The sequence below is a fragment of the Hyla sarda genome, chromosome 3 (genome assembly GCF_029499605.1).
Source record: "Hyla sarda isolate aHylSar1 chromosome 3, aHylSar1.hap1, whole genome shotgun sequence".
Lineage (NCBI taxonomy): Eukaryota > Metazoa > Chordata > Amphibia > Anura > Hylidae > Hyla > Hyla sarda.
Window position 1 is genome coordinate 184374183 of NC_079191.1, and position 27850 is coordinate 184402032.

The 27850-nt window shown below is 39.1% G+C and overlaps 1 protein-coding gene across 3 annotated transcripts in view; it reads right to left on the reverse strand.

The window, feature by feature from the left end:
* Positions 1-27850, reverse strand: part of CSMD1 (CUB and Sushi multiple domains 1) — a 1887231-nt gene that overhangs the window by 220408 nt on the left and 1638973 nt on the right. For all 3 annotated transcript variants that reach the window (XM_056565713.1, XM_056565712.1, XM_056565715.1), the window contains exons 41-44: positions 27267-27476; positions 14821-15009; positions 10123-10300; positions 6302-6447 (exon numbers count right to left, since the gene is read on the reverse strand). In XM_056565713.1, coding sequence (XP_056421688.1) covers positions 6302-6447; positions 10123-10300; positions 14821-15009; positions 27267-27476 — 723 coding nt within the window. The remainder of the gene's footprint in view (positions 1-6301; positions 6448-10122; positions 10301-14820; positions 15010-27266; positions 27477-27850) is intronic.

Here is a 27850-nt window from a genome sequence, read left to right on the forward strand (position 1 = left end):
TTTAGCATTTTTCTAACTTTGAAGCTCTCTACTTGTAAGGAAAATAGACATGCCAAATAAATTATATATTGATTCACATATACATTATGTTTACTTTATGTTTGCATCATAAAGTCGACATGTTTTTACTTTTGGAAGACATCAGAGGGCTTCAAAGTTCAGCAGAAATTTTCCAATAAATTTTCAAAATCTGAATTTTTCAGGTACCAGTTCAGTTTTGAAGTGGATTTGAAGGGCCTTCATATTAGAAATATCCCATAAATGACCCCATTATAAAGACTGCACCCCTCAAAGTATTCAAAATGACATTCAGAAAGTGTGTTAACCCTTTAGGTGTTTCACCGGAATAGCAACAAAGTGAAGGAGAAAATTAAAAATCATTTTTACACTCGCATGTTCTTGTAGACCCAGTTTTTTAATTTTTACAAGGGCTAAAAGGAGAAAAATCCAAAATGTATAAACCAATTTCTCTCAAGTATGGAAATACCTCATATGTGTATGTAAAGTGTTTGGGCGCAGTAGAGGGCTCAGAAGGGAAGGAGTGACAATGGGATTTTGGAGAGTGAGTTTTTCTGAAATGGTTTTTGGGGGGCATGTCACATTTAGGAAGCCTCTATGGTGCCAGAACAGAAAAAAAATCCACATGGCATACTATTTTGGAAACTACACCCCTCAAGAAACTTAACAAGTGTTGCAGTGAGCCTTAACACCCCACAGGTGTTTGATGACTTCTCATTAAAGTTGGATGTGTAAATGATTTTTTTTTTCACTAAAATGCTGGTTTTCCCCCAAATTTTTTATTTTTGCAAGGGGTAATAGGAGAAAATGCCCCCCAAAATTTGTAACCCCATCTATTCTGAATATTGAAATACCCCATGTGTTGACGTCAAGTGCACTGCGGGCTCAGAAGAGAAGGAGTGACATTTGGCTTTTGGAAAGAAAATCTAGCTGAAATGGTTTTTGGGGGACATGTCCTTTTTAGTAAGCCCCTATGGTGCCAGAACAGCAACAAAAAAAAAAGCCCCACATGGCACTCTATTTGGGAAACAACACCCCTCAAGGAACATAACAAGGGGTACAGCGAGCCTTAACACCCCGCAGGTATTTGACAAATTTCCGCTAAAGTTGGACGTGAAAATGAAAAATTTGACTTTTTTCACAAAAATGCTGGTCTTTCCCCAAAATTTTTCATTTTCACAAGAGGTAAAAGGAGAAAAGGCCTCCCAAAATGTTAACCCCGTTTTGGGATAACACCAGCATTTTAGTAAAAATATACATTTTTCATTTTCACATGCAACTTTAACGGAAATTCGTCAGAACACATAAGAACACATTAAAATTACCGCTTTCATTAATCCGCTTTGGGGCCAAAGAATCAAGACAATCTATCCAAAAAACTTCTCTTTGATTTAATCTCTTCTTTCCCTGTTCACTATTAGCACCCTCTATCTCCTCCAGTATTAACCATTTTAACTCACTTATCTGATGCCCATTCTCTACAAAATGTCTAGCCAGACTTGTCTCCCCGTATTTCTCTCTATTGCCATAATCTCTGGATACAGTATCTCCATTCTCCATTTTCTTTTTAAACAACCTGATGGAACTTCTATGCTCATTTAGTCTAATTTTCATTGCACAAACCGTCTGTCCCACGTATGTCATTCCACATGGACATTTTAACAAATAAATAACCTGTTTAGAATCACATGTATGAAAACCTTTTAATTTGATTTTATTCCCACGTGAAGGATGTACTACAGTATCACCCCTGATTATGCTGTTACAATTTTGGCATGACCTACATGGGAACGTCCCTACTTTCTGTGTTCTTAAAAATGATTGTCTAGTCTCCTTTTTCTCTGTTATATCTGCCCTAATCAAATGATTAGCTATGGATCTATTTTTTCTATATATAAATCTCGGCTTTTGTCTGAACATACTTCCATATTTTTCATCTGCTTTAAGTAAATTCCAATACTTGTTTCCAACCTTCTTATCAATTTAGAGTGACCGTCATATGTCGATATATATATATGTGAAGCTTCTATCTTTATTCTTTTTTCTTCATCCTATTTTTCTTTCTCAATTCTTCCCTAGGAATTTGATCTACTTCTTCTGCTGTCTTAATTAATTCTTTTTCTTCATAACCTCTTTGGGCAAACTTCCTAATTAGCATCTCTTTATTTTTAACATATTCCTCTTCCGTACTACAAATTCTTTTAGCCCGTATCATTTGACCTTTTGGTATTCCTCTGAATACCTGTGGGGCATGGCCACTGTTTTTATGTAGTAAATTATTATGGTCACTCTTCTTGGAAAAAAGGGTGGTCTCAAATCTGTTTCCTCCATACCGTACCTCTACATCCAAATAATGAACGAGGTTTGGGCTATATTCACATGTCAACTCTATTAACGGGTGACAATTATTTAGAAACTGTATATATATCATTAACTCCTCAGGGGTCCCTGTCCAGATGACAAAACAATCATCCACATACCTTAACCATTTCTTCACGTGAACTGATAATGGGTGTGCTGGAATTAACTTTTCTTCAAACTTACTCATAGAATTATTAGCAAAACTTGGTGCGACAGGGGACCCCATCGAAGTCCCCTGTCGCTGCAAAAAGAAATCTTGTCCAAATCTAAGATAATTCTTATACAAAATCAATTCCAGCAGATCCATTATGAACTGTATCTGAGTGTTACTCAGAGTAGCATCCTCACTCAATGAATTATTCAATGAATTACTCATTAATGATAATCCCCGTGTTCCCCTTCTGTATTTGCGAAAACAGAAGGGGAAGGGGGGTCGACTCAGTCTCATACCCTCTAGCGGTATATGTTGATACTTATCTCCAGAAGATCGTCAAGAAATTGCTGAACTGTCTACAAGACATGAATTAATTCTTGGATCATATAAATGATGTAAAAATGGAGGGAGATATTTTACTTTGTACTCTATACATCAAAAGCTTGTATACCAATATTTCCACAGATGAGGGAATATTGAGTATAAAAGAAGAACTAATTAAGGATGTTACTCTGAGTAACACTCAGATACAGTTCATAATGGATCTGCTGGAATTGATTTTGTATAAAAATTATTTTAGATTTGGACAATATTTCTTTTTGCAGCAACAGGGGACTTCGATGGGGTCCCCTGTCGCACCAAGTTTTGCTAATATTTTTATGAGTAAGTTTGAAGAACAATTCATTCCAGCACACCCATTATCAGTTCACGTGAAGAAATGGTTAAGGTATGTGGATGATTGTTTTGTCATCTGGACAGGGACCCCTGAGGAGTTAATGATAAATATACAGTTTCTAAATAATTGTCACCCGTTAATAGAGTTCACATGTGAATATAGCCCAAACCTCGTTCATTATTTGGATGTAGAGGTACAGTATGGAGGAAACAGATTTGAGACCACCCTCTTTTCCAAGAAGAGTGACCGTAATAATTTACTACATAAAACAGTGGCCATGCCCCACAGGTATTCAGAGGAATACCAAAAGGTCAAATGATATGGGTTAAAAGAATTTGTAGTACGGAAGAGGAATATATTAAAAATAAAGAGATGCTAATTAGGAAGTTTGCCCAAAGAGGTTATGAAGAAAAAGAATGAATTAATTAAGACAGCAGAAGAAGTAGATCAAATTCCTAGGGAAGAATTGAGAAAGAAAAATAGGACTAAGAAAAAGAATAAAGATAGAAGCTTCACATATATATCGACATATGACGGTCACTCTAAATTGATAAGAAGGGTGGTGAACAAGTATTGGAATTTACTTAAAGCAAATGAAAAATATGGAAGTATGTTCAGACAAAAACCGAGATTTATATATCGAAAAAATAGATCCATAGCTAATCATTTGATTAGGGCAGATATAACAGAGAAAAAGGAGACTAGACAATCATTTTTAAGAACACAGAAAGTAGGGACGTTCCCATGTAGGTCACGCCAAAATTGTAACAGCATAATCAGGGGTGATAATGTAGTACATCCTTCACGTGGGAATAAAATCAAATTAAAAGGTATTCATACATGTGATTCTAAACCGGTTATTTATATGTTAAAATGTCCATGTGGAATGACATACGTGGGACAGATGGTTCGTGCAATGAAAATTAGACTAATGTGCATACAAGTTCCATCAGGTTGTTTAAAAAGAAAATGGAGAATGGAGATACTGTATCCGGAGATTATGGCAATAGAGAGAAATACGGAGAGACAAGTCTGGCTAGACATTTTGTAGAGAATGGGCATCAGATAAGTGAATTAAAATGGTTAATACTGGAGGAGATAGAGGGTTCTAAATAAAGTGAACAGGTAAGAAGAGATTAAATCAAAGAGAAGTTTTTTGGATACATTGTCTCGATTCTTTGGCACCAAAGGGGATTAATGAAAGCGGTAATTTTAATGTGTTCTTATGAATACTGTCTGATTAGAACCCTGGTTTTAATAATTTTATATTATTTTGTATATAGAAATGAATTATCGCGAGAAAACGTACCTGTATAAGTATGTGGTGGTGGGTTCACAGGAACTATGTTGAGAAAGGGAGGAGACTCCTGAAACGTCCAGCAGCTCGCATGCAAGCGAGCCTTTCTACACCCCCTCAGAATTAGCATCCACATGGCTAGGAACGTACCGTCCAACAAGCAGCGAGTCTGGGATGGAGAGTTCTGAAGACACCGAGTGGATTGATCTCTGAGCAGTTCATTGAGCACTGGGGGATTATGTTCTGTATATCTCATTGCAAGTTTGTACATGGATGAATATTGAGATAAAGAACTTTTTAAGTGCAATTCCCAGTTGTATGTCTGTTTCTATATTTTATGGTCTATTGCACTCAGGATATGGAGCCCTGAGAAAGATATAGGAAAGCCACACAGTATGTGCACACCTGTGGTCTGATTGTATTGGAAAGTTGATACGTATTTCCAAAATGGGGTCACATGTGTCTGTTGTTTTTTTACATTTATGTCAGATTTGCTGTAACGATCAGCCACCCCTGGTCAAATCACCTCAAATGTACATGGCACTCTCACTTCTGAGCCTTGTTGTGCGTCTGCAGAGCATTTTATGTCCACATATGGGGTATTTCCATTGAAATTATGTTACAATACCCTACCCAGTGTTTCACAAACAGGGAGAATCCAGCTGTTGCAAAACTCCCAGCATGCCTGGACAGTCAATGGCTGTCTGGCAATACCGGGAGTTCTTTTACAACAGCTGGAGGCTCCGTTTTGGAAACAGTGTCGTACAAGACATGTTTTATTTTTATTTGGGGAGGGGGGTAACTGTGTAGGGGTATGTGTATATGTAGTGTTTTACTTTTTATTTTGTGTTAGTGTAGTGTGGTTTTTTTTAGGGTTATTTCACACGGGCGGAGGTTTACAGCGAGTTCGCCACTGGGAGTTTGAGCTGCAGCTGAAAATTTTCTGCATCTCAAACTTGTAGCGAGAGTCTCGCTGTAAGCCTCCGCCTGTGTGAATGTTCCCTGTACATTCACATGGGGATGGGGCAAACCTCCAGCTGTTGCAAAGCTACAACTCCCAGCATGCCCTTTGGCTGTCCATGCATGCTGGGGGTTGTAGTTATGCAACAGCTGGAGGCACAATGGTTGCACAACACTTAACTCAGTGTTTCCCAACTATTGTGCCTCCAGCTGTTTCAAAACTACAACTCATAGCATGCCCAGACAGCCGAAGGACATGTTGGGAGTTGTAGTTATGCAACAACTGGAGGAGAACAGTTTGGAGACCACTGTGTAGTTTTGCAACACGTGGAAGGGCTACAGTTTGGACACCACTGCATAGTGGTCTCCAAACTGTGGCCTTCCAGATGTTGCAAAACTACAACTCCCAGCATGCCCGGACAGCCTTTGGCTGTCTGGGCATGCTGGGAGTTGTAGTTTTGCAACTCCTAGAAGGCAGCAGTGAAGATCAATTACTGCTGCCTCCGCTCTGATCATCCCTATTTTCCGGCAATCGGGTCACCCCAGACCCGATCAGGTCAGAATTGTGGCAAATTGGCAATCTAAATTGATGTTTGATGTTTGCACGGGGTGCCTGCTGAATGATTTCAGCAGGCATCCCGGTCCGGTCCCCGCCCGGCGCATGATGGGGACTGGAATTCCCATGGGCATGCAGGTATGCCCTGTGTCCTTAAGGGGTTAATTCTGTACACTGCAGCATTTGCTTAAGCTAAAAAAAAAAAAAAAAAAAATCACATCTTTTCATGTCTAGGCTTAAAAATAATGCAACATCAGGACCTAAATATGATACACTGACCGTGAAAATTCAGGACAAAGATCCCTCCAGTTGAAAAGTCACTGTGAAACTTAATGAGTACTTGATTGGATGTGCTATATGCCGTTTCTAGAGCTGTATTTCCACTGAAGACCCCCAGCTGAGGGGAATTTTGGTCGATTCCATCCCTAAGAGTTAGAAAAAAAAATATGGAAATGATAAATAGCATTGTATACATTTGTTATACTCCCATAATAATGTTAAAATATTTTTTATATTTTTTATTGTATTTTAGAAAACAACGCAGCACACCACTTGCTGTGAAAAAATAGGTATTTTTTATTCAAGCAATCCAATAATCAAAGTGACGTTTCGGTCAATTAAGACCTTCCTCAGACCGGATTGTTGCGGAGGAACTGGGAGTTAAGGAACAGATGACGGTCAGGTACCGTGATAGAGGTAAGTGGTAAGCGATCGCAGTTGCAAGAGGCTTTGGATTGCTTGAATATAAAGAACCTCTTTTTTCAACGCAAGTGGTGTGCTACGTTGTTTTCTAAATTGTATTATGGACGGCTTGGAACCCTAACCTAGCACCCACGCTATTAGAGAGTGCTGTATTTATCACAATAATTGAATTTTATTGTTATTGTTATGAACTTCCCAAGATGCTGGCCGCCTGTGAAGAATGAGCATAATACAGTACATTGTATATTGTAACTGCATTCTTCAGGCACCATTCTCTTCAGTTGTCAACTGTTACTGAATTGGAATATAAAAAAGTTCCATGTTATCATCCTGGAGACCTTTGACAGCATCAAAAATTCCTTTTATGTTGTCTTCGTAGGCGGCAATGTCTGAATTTTAAGGAATCCTCATTCTTTTGTGATGTGTGTTCAAGTACATCAGAGATTAGCAAGGGGTTACTGAAAATCATTTAACTTGTGGCCTTTCTTTGCGTTTTCAGATGCCTTTTTTGACCACCTAAGTCTACTCGATAAGTTTAGTAGTGAATGTCAAAATGAAAGACCAGTATTTTACTTTACATGAGATCATATCAGTGTTTCTAAATTAAATTCTTTAATAACTACAATGTGCACTAAGGAAATGGTATAGCTAGCTGAATATTATTTCTTATCCTATTTAACTAAGAGGAACAGAACTATAAAATACAGTAAATGCCGCAGTTGTTTGGTAGCTGTGAAGGATTTACTGTGTTTGGTTATGATGATTATGTCATTCAGTTATGTTCTTCATTTACAAGTATTTATTTTAGCTTTAAGAAAATGACATTGTAGCAGTGCTTGTGAGAATTGAGGTATTTGCTTCGCATAGTTTACTGAATGTATGTTTTAAAATATGTAATGGATTATTGGCTGGATTTTTACAACCGAGCCTAATTTGTTGGATATCTTGAAGACCCCAGGACTTTTTGTGTTGCGCTCAGCTTTTGTTTTTATGTGAAGCTTACTCATTGGACAAATTGCAACTGTTTGATATACTTTGGTAGAAATTTTTGGTGAAGGCATTTGGTGGAGATATTTTCATTAACCCCTTAAGGACCAGGCCCATTTTGGCCTTAAGGACCAGACCAATTTTATTTTTGCATTTTCGTTTTTTTCCTTCTTGCCTTCTAAAAATCACAACTCTCTTATATTTCCATCCACAGACCCATATGAGGGCTTGTTTTTTGCATCACCAATTGTACTTTGTAATTATATCACTTATTTTACCATAAAATGTACGGCGCAACCAAACAAATATTGTTTATGTGGGAAAATTGAAAAGAAAACCGCAATTTAGCAAATTTTGGAAGGTTTTGTTTTCACGCTGTACACTTTCCGGTAAAAATTACATGTTTTCTTTATTCAGTGGGTCAATACGATTAGATTGATACCCATGATTATATGCTTTTCTGTAATTGTACCGCTTAAAAAAAAATCTCAAACAATTTGAACAAAATTAGTATGTTTGATATTGCCCTATTTTGACTACCTATAACGTTCTAATTTTTCCGTATATAGGACGATATGAGGGCTAATTTTTTGCGCCATGATCTGTAGTTTTTATCAGTACCACTTTTGCTTAGGTTTTACTTTTTATTAATTTTTATTATTTTTTTGGAATAAAAATGTTACAAAAAAGCAGCAATTTTGGACTTTTTTTTATTTTTTTACATTTACGCCGTTCACCGTACGGGATAGTTAACAATATATTTTAATAGTTCAGACATTTACGTATGCAGCGATACCAAATATGTGTATTCATTATTTTTTTAACGCTTTTTGGGGGTAAAATGGGAAAAATTGACGTTTAACTTTTTTATTGGGGGAGGCAATTTTTCACTTTTTTTACTTTTTTATTTTACATGTTTTTAACTTTTTTTTTAACACTTTTTATATCCCCATAGGAGACTATTCATTGCAATCAGTTGATTGCTAATACTGTTCAGTGCTATGTATAGGACACAGCACTGCTCAGACCAGAGCAGAAGATCCCGGGAGACAGCCGGAGCCAGGTGAGTGGACCTCCAGCTGCGATGCTGGATGATCGGATCCGCACGGCAGCGCTGCGGGTGATCCGATCATCCATTCAAAGTACCACACTGCCGCAGATGCCGTGATGTGTATTGATCACGGCATCTGCGCAGTCAATGGCAGCCATCCGTGCGATCACAGATGTCCGCCATTACCGGCAGGTCCTTGGCTGCTCATAGCAACCGGGACCTGCCGGGCATGACGCGAGCACCGCTCCGGTGCTCGCGATCATGGCGGCGCATAAATGTACGTCACGGTGCGCTAAGTACCACGTCTCCATGACGTACATTTAAGTCCATTGTCGTTAAGGGGTTAAGAAACATACTGGGAGATTCACTTACTGGGTGGCTTTTGGTACTACTGCTACTGCTACTTTTGGTAGGCAGAAAACTAGTAAAGCTCTGCCCATTTTTGGTTTGCTGATTTTAGTAAGAGGCGCAAAAATATAAGCCGTATAGGAGGGCACTGGACCTTGTCATCAGTTGGGTGCCATACAACTGATGACAAGTTGTCATCAGTTGTGTCATCAGTTGCGTTGAGATCTAGGCTGAGTTCACCTATGCCAGATGCTGGACATATGTGAAACCAGCCTTAGACACATTTATTATATGCTACTTTTTATAAAGTTGCAATATTTTTGAGCATCTCTACTCAAAATTCTCCCACAAAAAGTTTATTTACATGCAAACTAAAAACTATTTTAACTAGATTGATATACTGTAAGTCAGCACACTGTTTTTCTGGTTTCTTCAACATGTATCAAAACTGAACCGTCAAATTAAATGTTATAGTACCTTAAATGATACAGCATACTGTATATCCTACATGAACTTTCTGGTAGTCATAGTTTGACAGCACTTAACATCTTCTATAACATAATTCATGAAGAATTATGATCGTGCATTGCCTCAATCTTTGAGTACCATATGTTTAAATGTTATATGTGTTATTTCACAATTCTGCTCATTTTAGTCATCCGTAAAATGCCGCTAACTCTTCCCAGAGCAATCAATATGGTGACATGAGAAATGCAGTTCCCATACTAACTGTGAGGCATTTCATACTGTATTAACCATCTTTCTGAGAGAATTTCTAATAAGATGTGAGTTTCCAGAGAAGTAAAATGTTGATGACTGATTACTTCTTTAATTTGTGCTATGCATGTATCTATAAAAATTGATTTGTTTTCCGAATTCATGTTCTGACCTTATGTGTTATTACTTTACTTCTTAAAAATGTCAAGTTGAAGTCCAACATCCATTACATAGTTGCAGAGTCAAGGAAAAAATAATCAATTTAAAAGCAATTTATTTACAATGGGTCACATACCATACTGCAATGTAATCATTCACTGGTTCAGTCTGAAGCAAAGTAAAGTTAATATAAACCCCATGACCCTGTAGGACACAAATGAGCCAAGAACAGTCCTTTGAATTGGGATATTCATCTGGAAATCCTGGTGAATAAATGGTCCCATTTTCTGATGATATATTATATCCACAGGGTGCTGAAATAAAAAGGCTACATATTAATAGACAATAGGGTTCATGTATACCAAGTAGAGTAAATACCGTGCTTGAAAAGTACAGAAGCCAGATAAGTTGCCTTAAAGGGTTACTCCACTGCTCAGCATTTTGAACAAACTGTTTCGAAAGCTAAAGCCGGCATCGGGAGCTCGTGTCATCATAGCCCCGCCCACTCATGATGTCACACCCGGCCCCCTCCAAGGTTTGCTATGGGGATTTGTTCCTATTCTGGACAGTTCCTGACATGAACAGAGGTGCCAGAAGAGAGCACTGTGGTCAGACAGAAAAAAACAATTAATCTTCCTCTTTAGTATACAGCAGATGAGAAGAATTAAGATTTTTTAATAGAAGTAACTTACAAACCTTTTTAACTTTCTGGAGTGAGTTGATTTAAAATAAATTGTTTTCCACCAGAGTACCCCTTTAAGTCTCCAACTACTCATTACTTTTATAGCCCAATATTCCCATAGGCTCTGTCCTCTTTGTGTTTCAAGGTTCATTTAATCATAAAAGGGAAGGTGGAGAGCAGCATTTATCCCCATACTTGGTATACAACAGTGGCTGTGACCCAGTGTTTAAGCTTAATTTTGTCTACAATAGGGGAACAGTTTTGAAAGTAAAAAAAACTGTTGATTATTATAATTATCATTTCTGACACTAATCCATGAAAGTTTGATCTTGGTAGGTACTGTTAAATGCATGTCAGGAACTCCATACCTTGCCACACAGCTCAACATGTCATTTTTTTTTTTTTTATTCTTTAGAAAAACAGGGGCAAAGTCTTTTTTCAGCAGTGCAAGACCCCTTCCCCAAAATGTGTCTCTGTCCAGGTTTTTTTTCTTAGCTTCACTTTTTTTGTAGAGAGTAGGTGTTGGGATGATTACAAGCTAGGCTTCATGTGGAAAAAAGAATCCCAAAAAACTATCCATAAGGAAGAACAGTTTTTACCCTAACTAGCAACTACCCTGTAGTAGAAACTACCTTGGAAAGTATTGCTTGCCATCCAGCCAACCTCTACACTACTCAGACAAGAATTTCAGTGCATCCTTATCTAACAATTTGTGACTCTAATTTGGATGATTTATGTTTCAAGCTTTTTTTTGGTATTTTTTTTTTTTTTTTTTAAGCATCACTGTCATTTTAAGCAACTTTTCACATGTTGCCCATACATATCAAAATGAGATCACATGGGGTCTCAGTCCTGAGATTTAAGCAAGTGAAGTATGTGCCACATGCCTTACTCTCCTTGTCAATCAAATCTGACCTTTTCACTTCATGAGTCGATGGCGTGTAAAAAGTCAGATTTGCCATCTGGCTCTGAACATCACCAGCTTCAAAATCAGGATCACAGTAGGACTTAGGTCTGAGACCCTGTGGAATCTTATCTTTTGACATACCTGGGATCAGGTAAAAAGTTGTTCTAAATGACAGATATTTGTCCAAGTAGATACAATCTGCATTTAAAATTTACATATGCATTGACTTACATAGTCGCTACCCATAGGTGGCATTAGAGGGACAGTATATTACCTTCTGTTTAAAAGCAAGTCACAGTTGCAGCTCTTGAATGATATATATATATATATATATATATATATATATATATATATATATATATATATATATAGTCAATACAGTGAGTAAGAAGACATTAGTTAAATGGGTACTTCACCCCTAGACATTTTATGAGATGTCTAGAAGTGGAGTACCCCTTTAAGTCACCAGTCTTAAGAGAGATAACCTAACTAGAATCAGGCCCATGGCTATGTGACAGGTAACTATGCTTGTTGTGGATAGTTCCCGACTGTGACATGCTATTGTGCAGATAAAAAATAGCCACAGATAACAGCACAGTGCTAAAAAGCGGCAAGCACTGACAATGGCAGATATGCACCACTCATAGGATACTGGTTATGTCTGATTCTGCAATAATCATTATAAGTTAAATCATTACAGTAGTCCCTCAAGTTACAATATTAATCGGTTCCAGGACAACCATTGTATGTTGAAACCATTGTATGTTGAGACCAGAACTCTATGGATACCTGGTAATTGGTTCTGAAGCCCCAAAATGTCATCCGAAAAAAAGGAAAAAGTGAGGATTAAAGAAAAATAAGCAGATAATTAATAGAGATAAAGCAAATCCTTACATATACAAGTAAGAAAGATCTGCTGGGAGCTGTAAATCACTGTCTATGTCAGTGTTTCCCAACCAGGGTGCCTCCAGCTATTGCAAAACTACAACTATGCTGGGAGCTGTAGTTTTGCAACAGCTGGAGTCACCCTGGTTGGGAAACAATGGTTTATGTAGAGGACAGGAGCGTCTTCAGGGTCCTATACAGTACACACAGTGTCCCAAATGGAGCCGCCCTTACTTGGTGTCCAAAGGAGCAGCTAACCCTGACACAGGTAAGGAGTAGTACAGAACTTGTAGTTCCTCCCTGTACTGTAGGGGGTGCTACCAGACAGCCAGTCAGTGCATGCACTTCAGTAATACAGATGATTTACCAGTAAAATGCCCATTCTGATTGGTCAGTTCTTCCAGTTGTGACACATTTCACAGATCTGGACTGTCCGTAGCATTGTATGTTGAGTCTGGTTTCAAGTTACAATGGTCCAGAAAAGACCACTGTATGTTGAAACTATTGTATGTTGAGGCCATTGTAAGTTGAGGGAACACTGTAATCATTATAAGGACAGATATTATTTTAAGAAACTAAATGTAGTCTTATAAATATCACTATTTTTTTTCCTTCTAATTAACAATCTCGAAAGGCGGAATCAAAGCGAAAAGCAAAAGGCAACCCTCTGTTTTCCCTTCCCTATAAAAGCGCTGGTGCTCCACTTTACAAATAATTAATGTAGTCATTAGTTTTGTTTAAATGAAAGTACAGTGTGTTACACTTCATTTAAGCCGCGCTCTATAAAATGAGCATTATTGTTGCTTTTTTTTTTTTTCATGACTACAAAGTTATTGACTACTTTTTCTTCAGATTATTAACCTTAGCAACAAAGGTTTTGTGAAGCATAAAACACAGACACAATCATTGCACTATGAAAAACTGCTGAATCCTTCCACAATAATGAAACATTAGGGCTAATGAATCACACAGCAAATTGCCCTATTTATAGCATCATATTTAGTTGTCTCCAGAGAGAGAAGGTGTAAGTTCTAATGTTAATCTCCTCAACAATAAATAATTGCTGGTTCGGAAAGCTATGCTCCTTTTACCGGTGGAACAATGCGCTTCACAATGCTGATGGTGATAACATTGGGGGGTATTTATCAAAGGAGTTATGTGTTTTTTTTATCACGTAACTTTGGCGCAATACTTTGGCACAGTGTCTTTTTGCGCCGAGGTTTGGCGCATCTTCTCCACTGTCATTTTTACAACTTTCTCACAATCACACGGTCCTGTGTGTGATTTTAACTTTAGCCAGTAATTCATCATTTGCGCCGATCGATCTTTGGCGCAATTTTGCGCCTTAATGGGGTTTTTTTTGGGCGCAAATCACCGCCAAGAAATTTTGCACATGGAAAACACACTTAGCAATGTAGGAGTCAAAATACATGAAACATTTTTTTTGTGAAAGCAGCGACGCCTCCGGGGCTGCGCAATACTATCCTGCGACATAGTTGTCTCTGAGGAACCTTCACCCTCCGTTGAGCCAGCATTGGACATGGCCACACAGGTTCAGGAAAGGTAAGCACTAAAGCAGTGGTCTCCAACCTGTGGACCTCCAGATGTTTCAAAACTACAACTCCCAGCATGCCCGGACAGCCAACGGCTGTCCGGGCATGCTGGGAATTGTAGTTTTGCAACATCTGGAGGTCCGCAGGTTGAAGACCACTGCACTAAAGTAACCAAAAAAAAAAACTACTCAAGTTGAAAATAAAATTCATTTCACATGGTGACTATAAACCCCACAAAAGAAAATAACTCATGTCGCTTGCTGAAATACTGCAGGAGGGACTCCGAAATGGCTGCTCTATAAGGTAAAATACGCGTCCTCTGTGGCGGTAAGTTCTGTGCATTTGCGCCAAAATAACTAACAACTTGCACCAAATGATAAATTTGGTGCATGTCCACGCAAACCAAAGTGGAAAAAAAACAAGGTAAAAAGAAAGTGTCAACAGGCAAAATTGATAAATACCCCTCATTGGGGGAGATTTATCAAAACCTGTGCAAAGGAAAAGTTGGCCAGTTGCTCATAGCAACCAATCAGATCGCTTCTTTCATTTTGCAGAGGCCTTGTTAAAAATGAAAGAAGCGATCTGATTGGTTGCTATGGGCAACTGGGCAAGTTTTCCTCTGCCCAGGTTTTGATCAATCTCCCCCATTGACTTTATTTTCTGGCGTTGCAAAGTCAGCCCTCAATACCTTCTGTCCCAGTATTAATTAATATTTCCCCTAAAAAATATAGCCCTTCAACATTGTTCTCTAAGATGCTTAAAAGGGAAAAGTAATTGGCAAACAAGCTCTCAGGATAATGCTCTTACCTTCACATTTTGGAAAGGGATAGTTCCAATTTCTATTAATACCATGCTGGCAAGTGAGAACAGCATGTCCTATCAGAACATATCCTGGATAACATTCAAAAGTTATTGATTGTCCCACGCTATAATCAGAATTAATGATGTAGCCGTTCTTAAATGGATGAGGATCAGGACAATTTTGCAATTCATAAGCTGAAAAATAAAGGCAAGAGATGAAATAAATTGAAGTGATAGCCGGCGACAATTTTAGAAACAGAAGTGTTTACAGGGAATAAATATAAGCTAAACCAGAAACAAAGACATAAATGCGTCTGGGAACCTGTAGATTATGTTAAATGGACTGTACCTCTTCCCTAAAATTGTTACCTATAAAAATCTTGGCTGTCTCCAGCCACCATTATGAAGCCCAATTAGTATGCAGCTATGTACAGCTCCCATTGATTTAAATGATAGCGTTATGCAGCATTCAGCTAGGGCTATGCTGTGACTTTTTATAGTTCTACAGCTGTAGTCCACAGTACATTGCATTCTTGTGCAGTATTAAACTTAAAAAACTATTTGCACTATAATGTAGATCGGACCCACTAATGGCAAGAGTGTATACATTTTATAAAGGGGTACTACGATGGAAAACAATTTTTTTTTAAATCAACTGGTGCCAGAATGTTATGCAGATTTGTAAATTACAGTGACCCCCCGGCCTACGATGGCTCTGACTTACGATAATTTCAACATGCGATGGCCTCTCAGCGCTGACTGCTTCAGCTGCCACCAGATAGCCGTTTACGGTGCCCCGTGTGCTCCAGTGATGGTCTCCTACCTGTCCTCGGGGCTCCGGAGCTCCTCTTTGGGATCCCCTCCATCGCCGGCGCTCTCCTTCGTTGTCATCACGTCGTGCGCACGCCGTCCCGTCATCCAATAGGAGCTGCATGTGTGCGTAGTGACGTAAAGCGGAGTGCGAGGATCCCGGGGAAGCAGAGATGTCCGGAGCATCGGGTACACCACGGGGACGCGGCGACAGCGATGGAAGGGGACATCCAGGGCAGCGGTGATGAGCGGTGATGGGTCCAGAGCGGCGGGGACAGGTGAGTACAACTTCCCATTATTTTCATTGCATGAATCCCTCAAGATACGATGGTTTCAACAAATGATGGTTAATTTGAAACAGATTACCATCTTATGTTGAGCAATTTAACCGTGTAGTAGGAGATGTCGGCGCTGGATGAAGGAACTAGGAGGAGTGCAGCATAAAATCAAGCTGGGTTTCTTAGATGCAACGCGTTTCACTGTGCATGCACAGCTTCATCAGGCATGACAAGGTTGAGTTCACAAGAGGTATAAATACCTACAAGTGTAGGTATTTATACCTCTTGTGAACCCAACCTTGTCATGCCTGATGAAGCTGCGCATGCGCAGCGAAACGCGTTGCATCTAATAAACCCAGCTTGATTTTATGCTGCACTCCTCCACGTTCCTTCATCCAGCGCCGACATCTCCTACTACACGGTCAAATTGCTTATCTACTGCCTCTGAGGAGGGCTGCGGATGAGGACACAAGCATTTACAGGCGCTTCCCATTGTTGTGTGTGTGCACACAACCAACTCTGGTAAGCGGCGTGGGATAGATCGTTTCCCTTTCCCTATGGGCCTGACCTGCTGATCCCGCACATGGAGCGCCTTCTGCTTTCCTTTTAGATCATCTTATGTTGAGGGACCACTGTACTTCTATTTAAGAATCTTGATTCTTCCAGTAATTATCAGCTGCTGTATACTACAGAGGAATTTATTTTCTGTCTGACCACAGTGCTCTCTGCTGACACCTCTGTCCATGTCAGGTACTGTCCAGAGCAGGAACAAATCCTCATAGCAAACATATGCTGCTCTGGACAGTTTCTGATATGAACAGAGGTGTCAGCAGAGACCACTGTGGTCAGACAGAAGAGATATTCAAAAAGAAAAGAACTTCCTCAAGCAGTTGATAAGTACTGAAAAGATTACGTTTTTTAAAAGTGATTTACAAATCTGTTTAACTTTCTAGCACCAGTTGATTTTCAAAAAAAATATGTTTTCCTTTGATGTACCCCTTTAAAGCTTTGGGATAGAATCTCCTAACTAAATATATTAATTGATGTTAGCAAGAGAGTCTGAGTGGTTCCTTTTATATGGTTCTTATTAGTGATGAGCGGCATAGGCCATATTCGAATTTGCGATATTTTGCGAATATATGGACGAATATTCGCGAAATTCGCATATTCATTATATTCTAATACTTTTTTTTGCACATATGCGAAAATGTATGCGCATATTTGCAAATATTATGCCCTCCCTTCTTTAATGGTATAGGGAACTAATGGGCTAGTGCAGTGGTCTCCAACCTGCGGACCTCCAGATGTTACAAAACTACAACTCCCAGCATGCCCGGACAGCCGGGAGGGCTCAATATTTGCTAATATGCGCATATGCGAAGAGCAGAGAGGGATGCAATCATCACTGTGATGTGTAGTGTGAAAAAAAAGCTAATATTCGTAATTGCCAATATATAGTGCTATATTCGCGAATATGCAATATTCGCGATTAAAATTTGAATTGCGAATATTCGCGAGCAACACTAGTTCTTATCTACTAAAATAGACACACCTGTAATCATTGCAGTCTAAGGGCATTAATTACATAGGCAGACCTATGCATTATACATGTGACATGTGCTGGTGATCTACTAAATCAGAGATTTATGACATCAGAGGAGTTTATGACATGACTTATTTTATCATTGCTGGTTGCATATGCCTAATACACAGGGAAATATGCGGCTGATGAACGGTGTTTTTTTTTTAACCAGTTAAAAAATTTGATCAGCTGATATTCAGATTTTTTTTCAGCTGGTGTTTTCTTACTGGCCAATATTATCCTTTTCATCCTGTGTAATAGAGCCCTAAGTCTCTGTGATGATCTTTTATGGCATAGATTATTTTACTGTGCTGGTATGAAAATGCGGAGTGCAATGTTTTCCTTGAAAAATAAAAAACTGTGGGAAATAGCTGCATGATGGTAGTACCGTGTAAGGCTGGGTTCACACCACGTTTCGTTAAATACGGTTCTCGTATACGGCTGGGAGGAGGGGGACGGGGCTTAATCGTGGCGCCCGCACTCAGCCGTATTCGGCAACCGTATTTAATGCATGTCTATGAGCCGACCGGATCGAACCGCAGCCTCCGATCGGCTTCGTTTTCGTCCGCATGCGGTTTGCCGACCGTAAGCAAAAACGCGGTCGACCATGATTTTGCCTGCGGTCGGGAAACCGCATACGGCCGAAAACAAAGCCGACCGGAGGCTGCAGTTCACTCCGGTCGGCTCATAGACATACATTAAATACGGTTCCCGAATATGGCGATTAAGCCCCGCCCCCCCTCCTCCCAGCCATATACGGGAACCGTAGTTAACAAAACGTGGTGTGAACCCAGCCTAATTTGACTAGAGGCGTGAGGTCACGTAGTTAGTCAGACTATAAAAATGAAGGTACCAGAACCCTTTGTTGGATGCTTCATCTCGGAAATTCATTACAGGGACATGAGATTATTTATTGCAAACACATATACACACCAAAAATATTACAGTAGAACTATTCCAAAGCTAAGACCTGTAAACATAGATTTTTATTATATGTTTAAAAGTGAGGCTCTTCCCACACATTTTGATCAAATTCTGTCACCCATCCTACACAGTTAGGAGGCTTCCAACGAGATGGGACACTAACATTAATCACACTCCTCTTTTGGGCATTAGGCCTAAAAACTTTACTCAGAGCAGCAAGGACTTAAAGGGGTACTCAACTGGTGCCAGAAAGTTAAACAGATTTGTAAATGACTTCTATTAAAAAAACTTAATCCTTCCGGTACTTATCAGCTGCTGTATAATCCACAGGAAGTTCTTTTCTTTTTGAATTTCCTTTCTATCTGACCACAAGTGCTCTTTGCTGACACCTCTGTCCATGTACAAAGCAGGAGAGGTTTGCTATGGGGATTTGCTTCTACTCTGGACAGTTGCTGACATGGACAGAGGTGGTCAGAGAGCACTGTGGTCAGACAGAAATAAATTCAAAAATAAAAATACCTCCTGTGGAGCATACAGCATCTTATAAGTACTAGAAGGATTAAGATTTTTAAATATAAGTAATTAATAAATCTGTTTAAAAGGGTACTCCACTGGAAAACATAAAAGAAATCTGGAAATAGAAAAAAAATCTTAATCCTACCTGTACTGATCAGCTGCTGCTATGATCCACAGGAAGTTCTTTTCTTTTTGAATTTCCATTCTGTCTGACCACAGTGCTCTCTGTGACACCTCTGTCCATTTTAGGAACTGTCCAGAGTAGGAGCAAATCCCTATAGAAAACCAATCTTGCTCTGGACAGTTCCTAAAATGAAAAAAGGTGTCAGCAGAGAGCACTGTGGTCAGGCAGAAAGAAAATTCTAAAAGAAAAGAACTTCCTGTGGATCATAACAACAGCTGATAAGTACTGGAAGGATTAAGAATTTTTAATATAAGTAATTTACCAATCTGTTTAACTTTCTGACACCAGTTGACTTAAAAAAAAAATGTGTTCCAGTGGAGTACCCCTTTAACTTTCTGGTACCAGTTGATTTAAAATTTTTAGCCACCGGAGTACCCCTTTAATTTAGACCAACCGTACAGCTTGATACTACATGCCTTTCGTGAGTTTTGTAGTCATTAGAGAAATACATTTTTTAAAATTGGGGTCCCATTCAATACCTTGTGACCCTATCATGGTGGCTGGGTAACACATTTTGATGAAGATGTGTGCTAATTTTTATGAGCTCAATTATGTATATATGAAGTAAATGTAGGAGTAATGTAGTTCAAAGTGTCTGTGTATGTAACCTCTTAGGGACGAAGGGCATACAGATACACCCTGCATCCCCGCCCTTAAGGGCAGAGGGCGTACCTGTACGCCCTGATCCAGTAACAGGGTTTAAACCATTCTCATCAGTGGAGAACGGGTTAAACCCAGTTTCTACCGGCAGCCAGGACCCACGGCTAATGCCTGGCACTGCCGGTCGGGCCGATGCCCGGCATTAACCCCTTAGACGCCATGATCAACTGAACTGAAACCATCCCAGGAGCTCAGTAGAGCTGATCGGGACTATTGCGACAAAATCACGATGTCCCGATCAGCTTAACGGACGACTAGAGGGTGTTCACCTGCCTCTCCGTCGTCCAATTGGGGATCTACTGCTCTCTGCCTGCTCAGCAGGCAGGAGCAGTAGAGTGCAGAGAACACTGATCAATGCTATGGCATAGCATTGATCCATATATGCAATCAGAAGATTGCATATTGTAGCCCCCTATGGGGCAAAAAAAAAAAAGTTAATAAAAGTTTATTAGCTCCTTCCCTATTAAAAGTTTAAATCACCCCCCTTTTCCCATTTTTTAAAATAAAATAATGTAATAAAGTATAGTATATGCAAAAGGAAAAGAATGTCCAGCGCTGATTCGTGAAAAAAGGAACTTCTTTATTAGAACATAGTAGTTGCCATGGCAACTACTATGTTCTAATAAAGAAGCTCCTTTTTTCACGAGTCAGCGCTGGACATTCTCTTCCTTTTGCATATTACATGGATGTGTCCAAGGCCAGTCCGGGCACATATGCAGGAGTGAGTTGAAATATCTTGCCTTAAAAAATAAAAATAATAATATGTAGTATCGCCACAAGCGTAAATTTCCAAACTATTAAAATATAAGGTTAGCTAAACCACACGGTCAATCAAAAGCGATCAAAAAGTCCCATCAAAACAAAAATGGGCCGTCATAAAGCCCCATATTTATTTAAAAATAAAAAAGTTATAGGGGTCAGAAGATGCCAATTTTAAACATACAAATTTTGGTGCATGTAGTTATAATTTTTTTATAATTAAGTATTAAAATAAAACAAAAATCCATATCAATTGTGTATTCTTGTAACCGTATGGACCTACAGAATAAAAGTAAGGTTTTATTTTTACCAAAAAGTAAACTTTGTAGAAACGGGAGCCCCCAAAAGTTACATAATGGCGTTTTTTACAATTTTATCCCCGCAAAATATAATTTTTTCATTTCACCTCAGATTAGATTATAAAATAAGTGATGTCATTACAAAGTACAATTGGTGACACAAAAACAAGACCTCATCTGGGTCTGTAGGTGCAAAATTGCAAGCGTTATGATTTTAGGGAGGGAGGAAAAAACGAAAATGCAAAAACGAAAATTTGCTGCGTCCTTAAGGTAAAAATGGGCTGAGTCCTTAACCCCTTAACACCCTTAATGCATCGGAGCGGTGCTCGCGTCATACACTGCAGATCCCGGTGCTATCACCATCCGGGGACCACTGGTAATGGTTGTCATCCGCGATCACGCGGATGTCCCCCATTAACCCCTCAGATGCTATGATTAATACAATCATGGCATCTGCAGCAATGCGTATGTTAAAATAGAGGATTGGAATGCCCGCAGCACTGCTGTGGGGATCCGATCATCTGTAATGGCGGCCGGAGGTCCCCTCACCTGCCTCTGGCTGTCTCCTTGGGTCTTCTGCTCTGGTCTGAGATCGAGCAGACCAGTGCAGAAGATAGCCAATAACACTGATCAGTGCTATGCCCTATGCATAGCACTGGACAGTTTTAGCAATCAACTGATTGGAATTTATAGTCCCATATGGGGACATGAAAAGTGTTAAAAAAAAGTTGAAAAATGTAAAACTAAAAAGTGAAAAATACTCTCCCCCAATAAAAACGAAAATTGTCCCTTTTTTCCATTTTACCCCCAAAAAGCGTTTTTTTTTTTTAAATAAACATATTTGGTATGCCCGCATGTATAAATGTTCGAACTATCAAAACATAATGTTAATGATCCCGTATGGGAACGGCATAAACGTAAAAAATTAAAAATATCCTGCTTTTTTTGTCACATTTTATTCCCAAAAAAATAATATATTTTTTTCACTGTATAATTTATTGTTTATTTTGCTTTATTCTAATTTAGTCTGCTAAAAATCCTCCTCTGTTGGTTCCTAATAGCATTTTGTTATATGTAAATGATTCTGTCAGGCCAAACTGAGACAAAGCTTTTGCACCATCATGATATGTAATTTTTTTTGTTGCTGCAAAAATGTACCTTTACAATAAGATGCAACAGTACACAATCATAATAAGGGTTCCTTTTTCCTGTCCCTTTCAAAGCATTACTGTCTTTACAAACTTTTAACACATTGTTCAGACATGAGTCAAAAGTTAGATCTCACCAGGTCTCAGTCCTGAGACCTGCTAAGATTGTGAGTTATTGCAGCAACACATCGAACTCCTTGGCTGGCTTCCTGATCCGACCAATGCACAAGTCTATGGAGGGCATAAGCTGTATAAATCAGCTAAAATTCATGATCGCTTTTGGTCTCAGGGCAAAGACCAAGTGTGATCTGAACTTTTGACATGTCTTGATGGCATGTCAAAAGTTTGTATAAAAGACAGTAACTCTTTAATAACTGGATCTAGATGGTTTAAACAGAATAAAAAACATGGTCTTAGAGGAGTAGTCCAGTTTAAAAAACAAGCCCTGATTTCAGTGCCTTTTGTACTAAGTGTGTTGACCATAGCATGAAGGTGTTGCCAACACGCCCCTCCATGCATCTCTTTGGGAGAGCAGGAGATACAGCGCTCGTGTATCTCCAGCTCTCCCATAGAGATGCATAGGCGGGTGTGTCTGCCACCACTATGTGCTGTAGAGGACACACTTCCTTTATGGGGAGAGACGAGGCATCGGGCAGGAGATCATTTGGGGGTCCCAGCGGTTGGACCCCCCCATGATCTGACACTTATTCCCGATAAGTGTCTGTAAACTGAACTACTCCTTTAAGGAAACCTGATTTACACTTTATTGGGAAATACATAATTAGTTCTCTAATATTTGGCATAACATTTCCCAATACTGTTTACTTTAGTGTGGGGCTTATTTGAAAATAAGAAACAGGTAAATAAGGAGTTTCAGTCTAGGGGTTTATTTAAAAAAAATATATAATATAATAAAATAAATATATATATATATATATATATATATATATATATATATGTAGGTTGGGCCATTTATATGGATACACCATAATAAATTGGGAATGGTTGGTGATATTAACTTCCTGTTTGTGGCACATTAGTATATGTAAGGGGGGAAACTTTTTAAGATGGGTGGCGACCATGGTGGACATTTTGAAGTTGGCCATTTTGAATCCAACTTTAGTTTTTTCAATAGGAAGAGGGTCATGTGACACATCAAACTTATTGGGAATTTCACAAGAAAAACACTGGTTGGTTGGTTTTAACGTAACTTTATTCTTTCATGAGTTATTTACAAGTTTCTATTTGTTTACAGCCATTGACATGTTGTCGAGGTTAAAGCGTGAGGAGTGGATAGAAATTGTGTTGATGTCTGGTGAACACCCATCTCCCATTCGTGAAACTGGTTCAGTGTTGGATTTGCCAAAATTTTGACGCATGAAATCTGTCACTAATGAAGAAACATCAGTGGCTGTCCTAGCTTCATTCAGCCAGAGCCCACAGCGTAGCACTCGCCGCATGTCACTGGAGAGTGGCATTAGTCGAACATCCCTTCAGCCGATATTAGCTACTCACAAATGGCAACCTTACAAACGCCAGCTACTGCAGCATCTCAACAAGGATGCCCCGGATCGGCGCACTGAAGTTGCAGAATGGGCAAAACAAAAATTGGAACAGGACCCTCAGTTTACGTAGAAGATTTTGTTCAGTGATGAGGCAAACTTTTATGCGATGGTGAAGTTAACAAACAAAACCACCGCTATTGGTCTGGCACTAACCCACATTGGATAGATCCCTCCAAGACTGTTGGAACACAAAAATTGATGGTATGGTGTGGTATATGGGGTGCAAAGATAGTGGGGCCATTCTTCATCAATGGAAACCTCAAGGCCACTGGATATGCGAAATTGCTACATGATGATGTGTTTCCCTCTTTATGCACTGAAGCTGGCACGTTCCCTGAGTTTTTCCAGCAAGATGGTGCACCACCACATTATGGGTGTCAGGTCCGAGCATTCCTAGATGAACAGTTTCCTGGAAAGTGGATTGGTCGTCGTGGGCCAGTTGAATGGCCCTCAAGGTCTTCCGATCTGACCCCCTTAGACTTTTATCTTTGGGGTCATCTGAAGGCAATTGTCAATGCTGTGAAGATACGAGATGTGCAGTACCTGAAACTACGGATACCGGAAACCTGTGCTAGCATTTCTCCTGCGGTGTTGCTATCAATGTGTGAAGAGTGGGAGAAGAGGGTTGCATTGACAATCCAACACAATGGGCAGCACATTGAACACATTTTATAAGTGGTCAGAAACTTGTAAATAACTCATGAAAGAATAAAGTTATGTTAAAACCAAGCACATCATAGTTTTTCTTGTGAAATTCCAAATAAGTTTGATGTGTCACATGACCTTCTTCCTATTGAAAAAACAAAAGTTGGATTCAAAATTGCCGACTTCAAAATGGCCGCCATGGTCACCACTCATCTTGAAAAGTTTCCCCCCTCACATATACTAATGTGCCACAAAAAGGAAGTAAATCTCACCAACCATTACCATTTTATTAAGGTGTATCCATATAAATGGCCCACCCTGTATATATACATGCATTGTCAGCAATCTACAATGGTAACATTAACCCGTTAATGACCATGGACGTCTATGCTCGTCCAATGGCTGTTAACGGGGTATGACGCGGGCTCCCGACTCGAGCCCATATCATACCGGCTGGCCCCAGCTAATTCCGGCGATCGCCGTGGCCGGCTATTAACTCTTTAGATCGCTGCTGTCAATAGTTGATAGTGAGGTCTAAAGGTGCCTGTATCCAGTCCCTGGTGGTCCAGTGGGGTGGATGCCCCCCCCCCCCCCGCAGCGCGATTGCGAGGGGGCGATCCGCTGCTGAGGTAGCCTGAGGGCTTACCTCTCCTGCTTTGGTGGCTCCGGTGCTCAGAATGATAGAGCCTGGCGGCTTTATCAATCGAGCGCAGAGCACACAGATCAATGGGATTGTATGTAATCCCATTGATCTGTATGAAGAATCAAATGATTCCTCCTAAAAGTCCCCTAAGGGGATTAAAAGTGTAAAAAAAAAAAAGTTTAAAAGCCGACACATTAACCCCTTCCTTATTAAAAGTTTAAATCACCACCTTTTTCCCAAATTCCATTAAAAAAAATTGCGTATTTTTGGTCACTTTTCATACCATAAAAAAGGACTAAAAAGCGATCAAAAAGTCTGATCAAAACAAAAATGGTACTGTTTAAAACTTCAGATCACGGCGCAAAAAATTAGCCCTCATACCACCCCATGTGCAGAAAAATTAAAAAGTTATAGGGGTCAGAAAAGGACAATTTTAAATGTATTTATTTTCGTGCATGTAGGTATGATTTTTTCCAAAAGTACGACACAATTAAACCTATATAAGTAGGGTATCATTTTAGTTGTATTGACCTACAGAATAAAGATAAAGTGTAATTTTTACCGAAAAATGTACAGCGTAGAAACAGAAGCCCCAAAAATTAACAAAATGGCGTCTTTTCTTAAATTTTGTCGCGCAATGATTTTTTTTTCCCATTTCACCGTCGATTTTTGGGTAAAATGACTGATGTTATTACAAAGTAGAATTGGTGTTGCAAAGAATAAGCCCTCATATGAATTTTTAGGTGCAAAATTGAAAGGGTTATGATTTTAAAAGGTAAGGAGGAAAAAAACGAAAGTGCAAAAACAAAAAAAGCTTGGTCCTTAATACTGTATTTTTATAAAACTAAATACTCTATACCAGATGAATTGTTTCCTCTGTATTGTAATTTATAAATATATAGGACAGTATATTCACAGCTCTTTAAAAGTATCTTCACCAGACTATGGCAGCTGGTAAATCAAATGTACATTTAAAACATAACTATTTCTACTGTACCACTGACGACCATGATTAGAAGTTCTAGATTTATAAAACTAGTAAAATATAAATATCCTCAAAGCAGTCACATGAATTTGTGAAGCGTGAGCCATAAAAACAAGAAGCCTCATAAAACAGCATGTTTTCAGCTTTTACCGAAGCACAAAATGTTCTTGCCCTTCCCATATGAATTAAATAGATTATTTTGAAGATACCAAAATGACAATATAAGTGCTTATTAAATAGTCTAGGATACAGGGAAAAAGCTAAAACATATAATTACATTCATTTACTTATTTAAAACAATATAGCAAAGAAAAATGCTGAATTAGTGAGATTCAATGTATAAAAAATAACATAATAGCCAATAATAAGAACCAAATTAGTGAGGCACTCATTATAAAATTAACCCTTTTTACATACTGCTCCAAATGTAATTGTGAAAATGATCTAAACATACAGGGCTGTACATGCTTGAATAGTAACAGAGTAATGTATTTTTTGGCTGATGTAATGTATTTTTGTATGGCTGATGAAAGACATACACCCATCCAGTTCAATCTTTTACTCTGCAGGGTTGGTCAAGCGGAAGGCAAAACCCACCATAAATTGCACTGGTGACTAGAGCAATGTCTGAATGGCTGTCTGTACCCATTAAAAAAACTGTCACTAAACTCCCCCTGCACTAACCAGAGGTACTGGCTGGTAGTGTGGGGGACACTGATCAATATGCTGCCTACCATGCCCGGATTTGTCCAGCCGCTCACCCATTATCTTCATTATTTTTGATTGGCAAATGATCTTCTAACTGGCATATGCAGGGTTACAAGGCTCCATCTGGCACTGTGATGTCAGTACTCATCTGCAGCACTGCCCAGCTTATGAATATTCATCCCTTCCCTCCGCCTCTCCCTCTCCTCCCGCTCTGTACAGAACTGCCTATGCCCGCCCGTGCCAGTTAGAAGATCATTTGCATATCAAGAATAATGAAGATAATGGGTGAATGGGGGGACGGATCCGGGCATGGTAGGCAGCATAATGATCAGCATCCCCCGCACTACCAGCCAGTACCTCTGGTTAGTGCGGGGGGGAGTTTAGTGACAGTTTTCCTTTAATATCAATATGACTAAAGTTATCATTAGGACAATTACATCCCATTCTCAAACCACCTACTTTAATTCAATTTTTTTCTTGCCTTGCCTTGCCTGATCAGTACCAAGAAGTGCTATAAATGTGAGATACCATAGTTGGGGATTCCCAAAGGTTATTGTTTCCTGAAATTCTAAGACTACATTAGAAAGCACTGCCCTTGTGTGGCCACAATGGTTAAGTTTATCAATGTAATGGGGTCAATGTTTTTTTTTCTGTCTTTCTTATAAATAGGGGTACCTACCTACCACAAATGTCCTTTCCTAGAATATTATTAAGGACAACACAATCTGAATAAAGAGGAATCTTACCTTGATAAACAAGCTTAAAGCCTTGTCGATTCTCAGAGTGATCACTGAAAAAGTGAATGAAAACCTCATGTGTTGTACTAAGCAAAGATAATGGAAGCTCATTGCCACTAAATTGGCCTATTTGAGAACCTGGATGAGAAGGTCCATTCTGGATCTCAAGAATGTCATGATTCGCTTCAGTTGAAAAATTTTCAAATTGAACGTGAGCCCCTATTAAAAAAAAATTAAACAGTTTAAGAAAATGAGACCAAATAAAGAAAAAATATACAAATAATTAATCTAGAAACCATTTTGACAGATAAAAACTAAATAAGAAATAATAATTTAGTACATCCTGAATGGCTGAATTTTAGGCTGGATTACATACATTTTAAGGCTGGGCTATGTATACTTTATGGGGGAGATTTATCAAAACCTGTCCAGAGTAAAGTTGCTCAGTTGCCCATAGCAACCAATCAGCTTGCTTCTTTCATTTTTAACAAGGCCTCTGCAAAATGAAAGAAGCTATCGGATTGGTTGCTATGGGCATCTGGGCAACTTTTCCTTCGCACAGGTTTTGATAAATCTTCCCCTATGTGAGTATG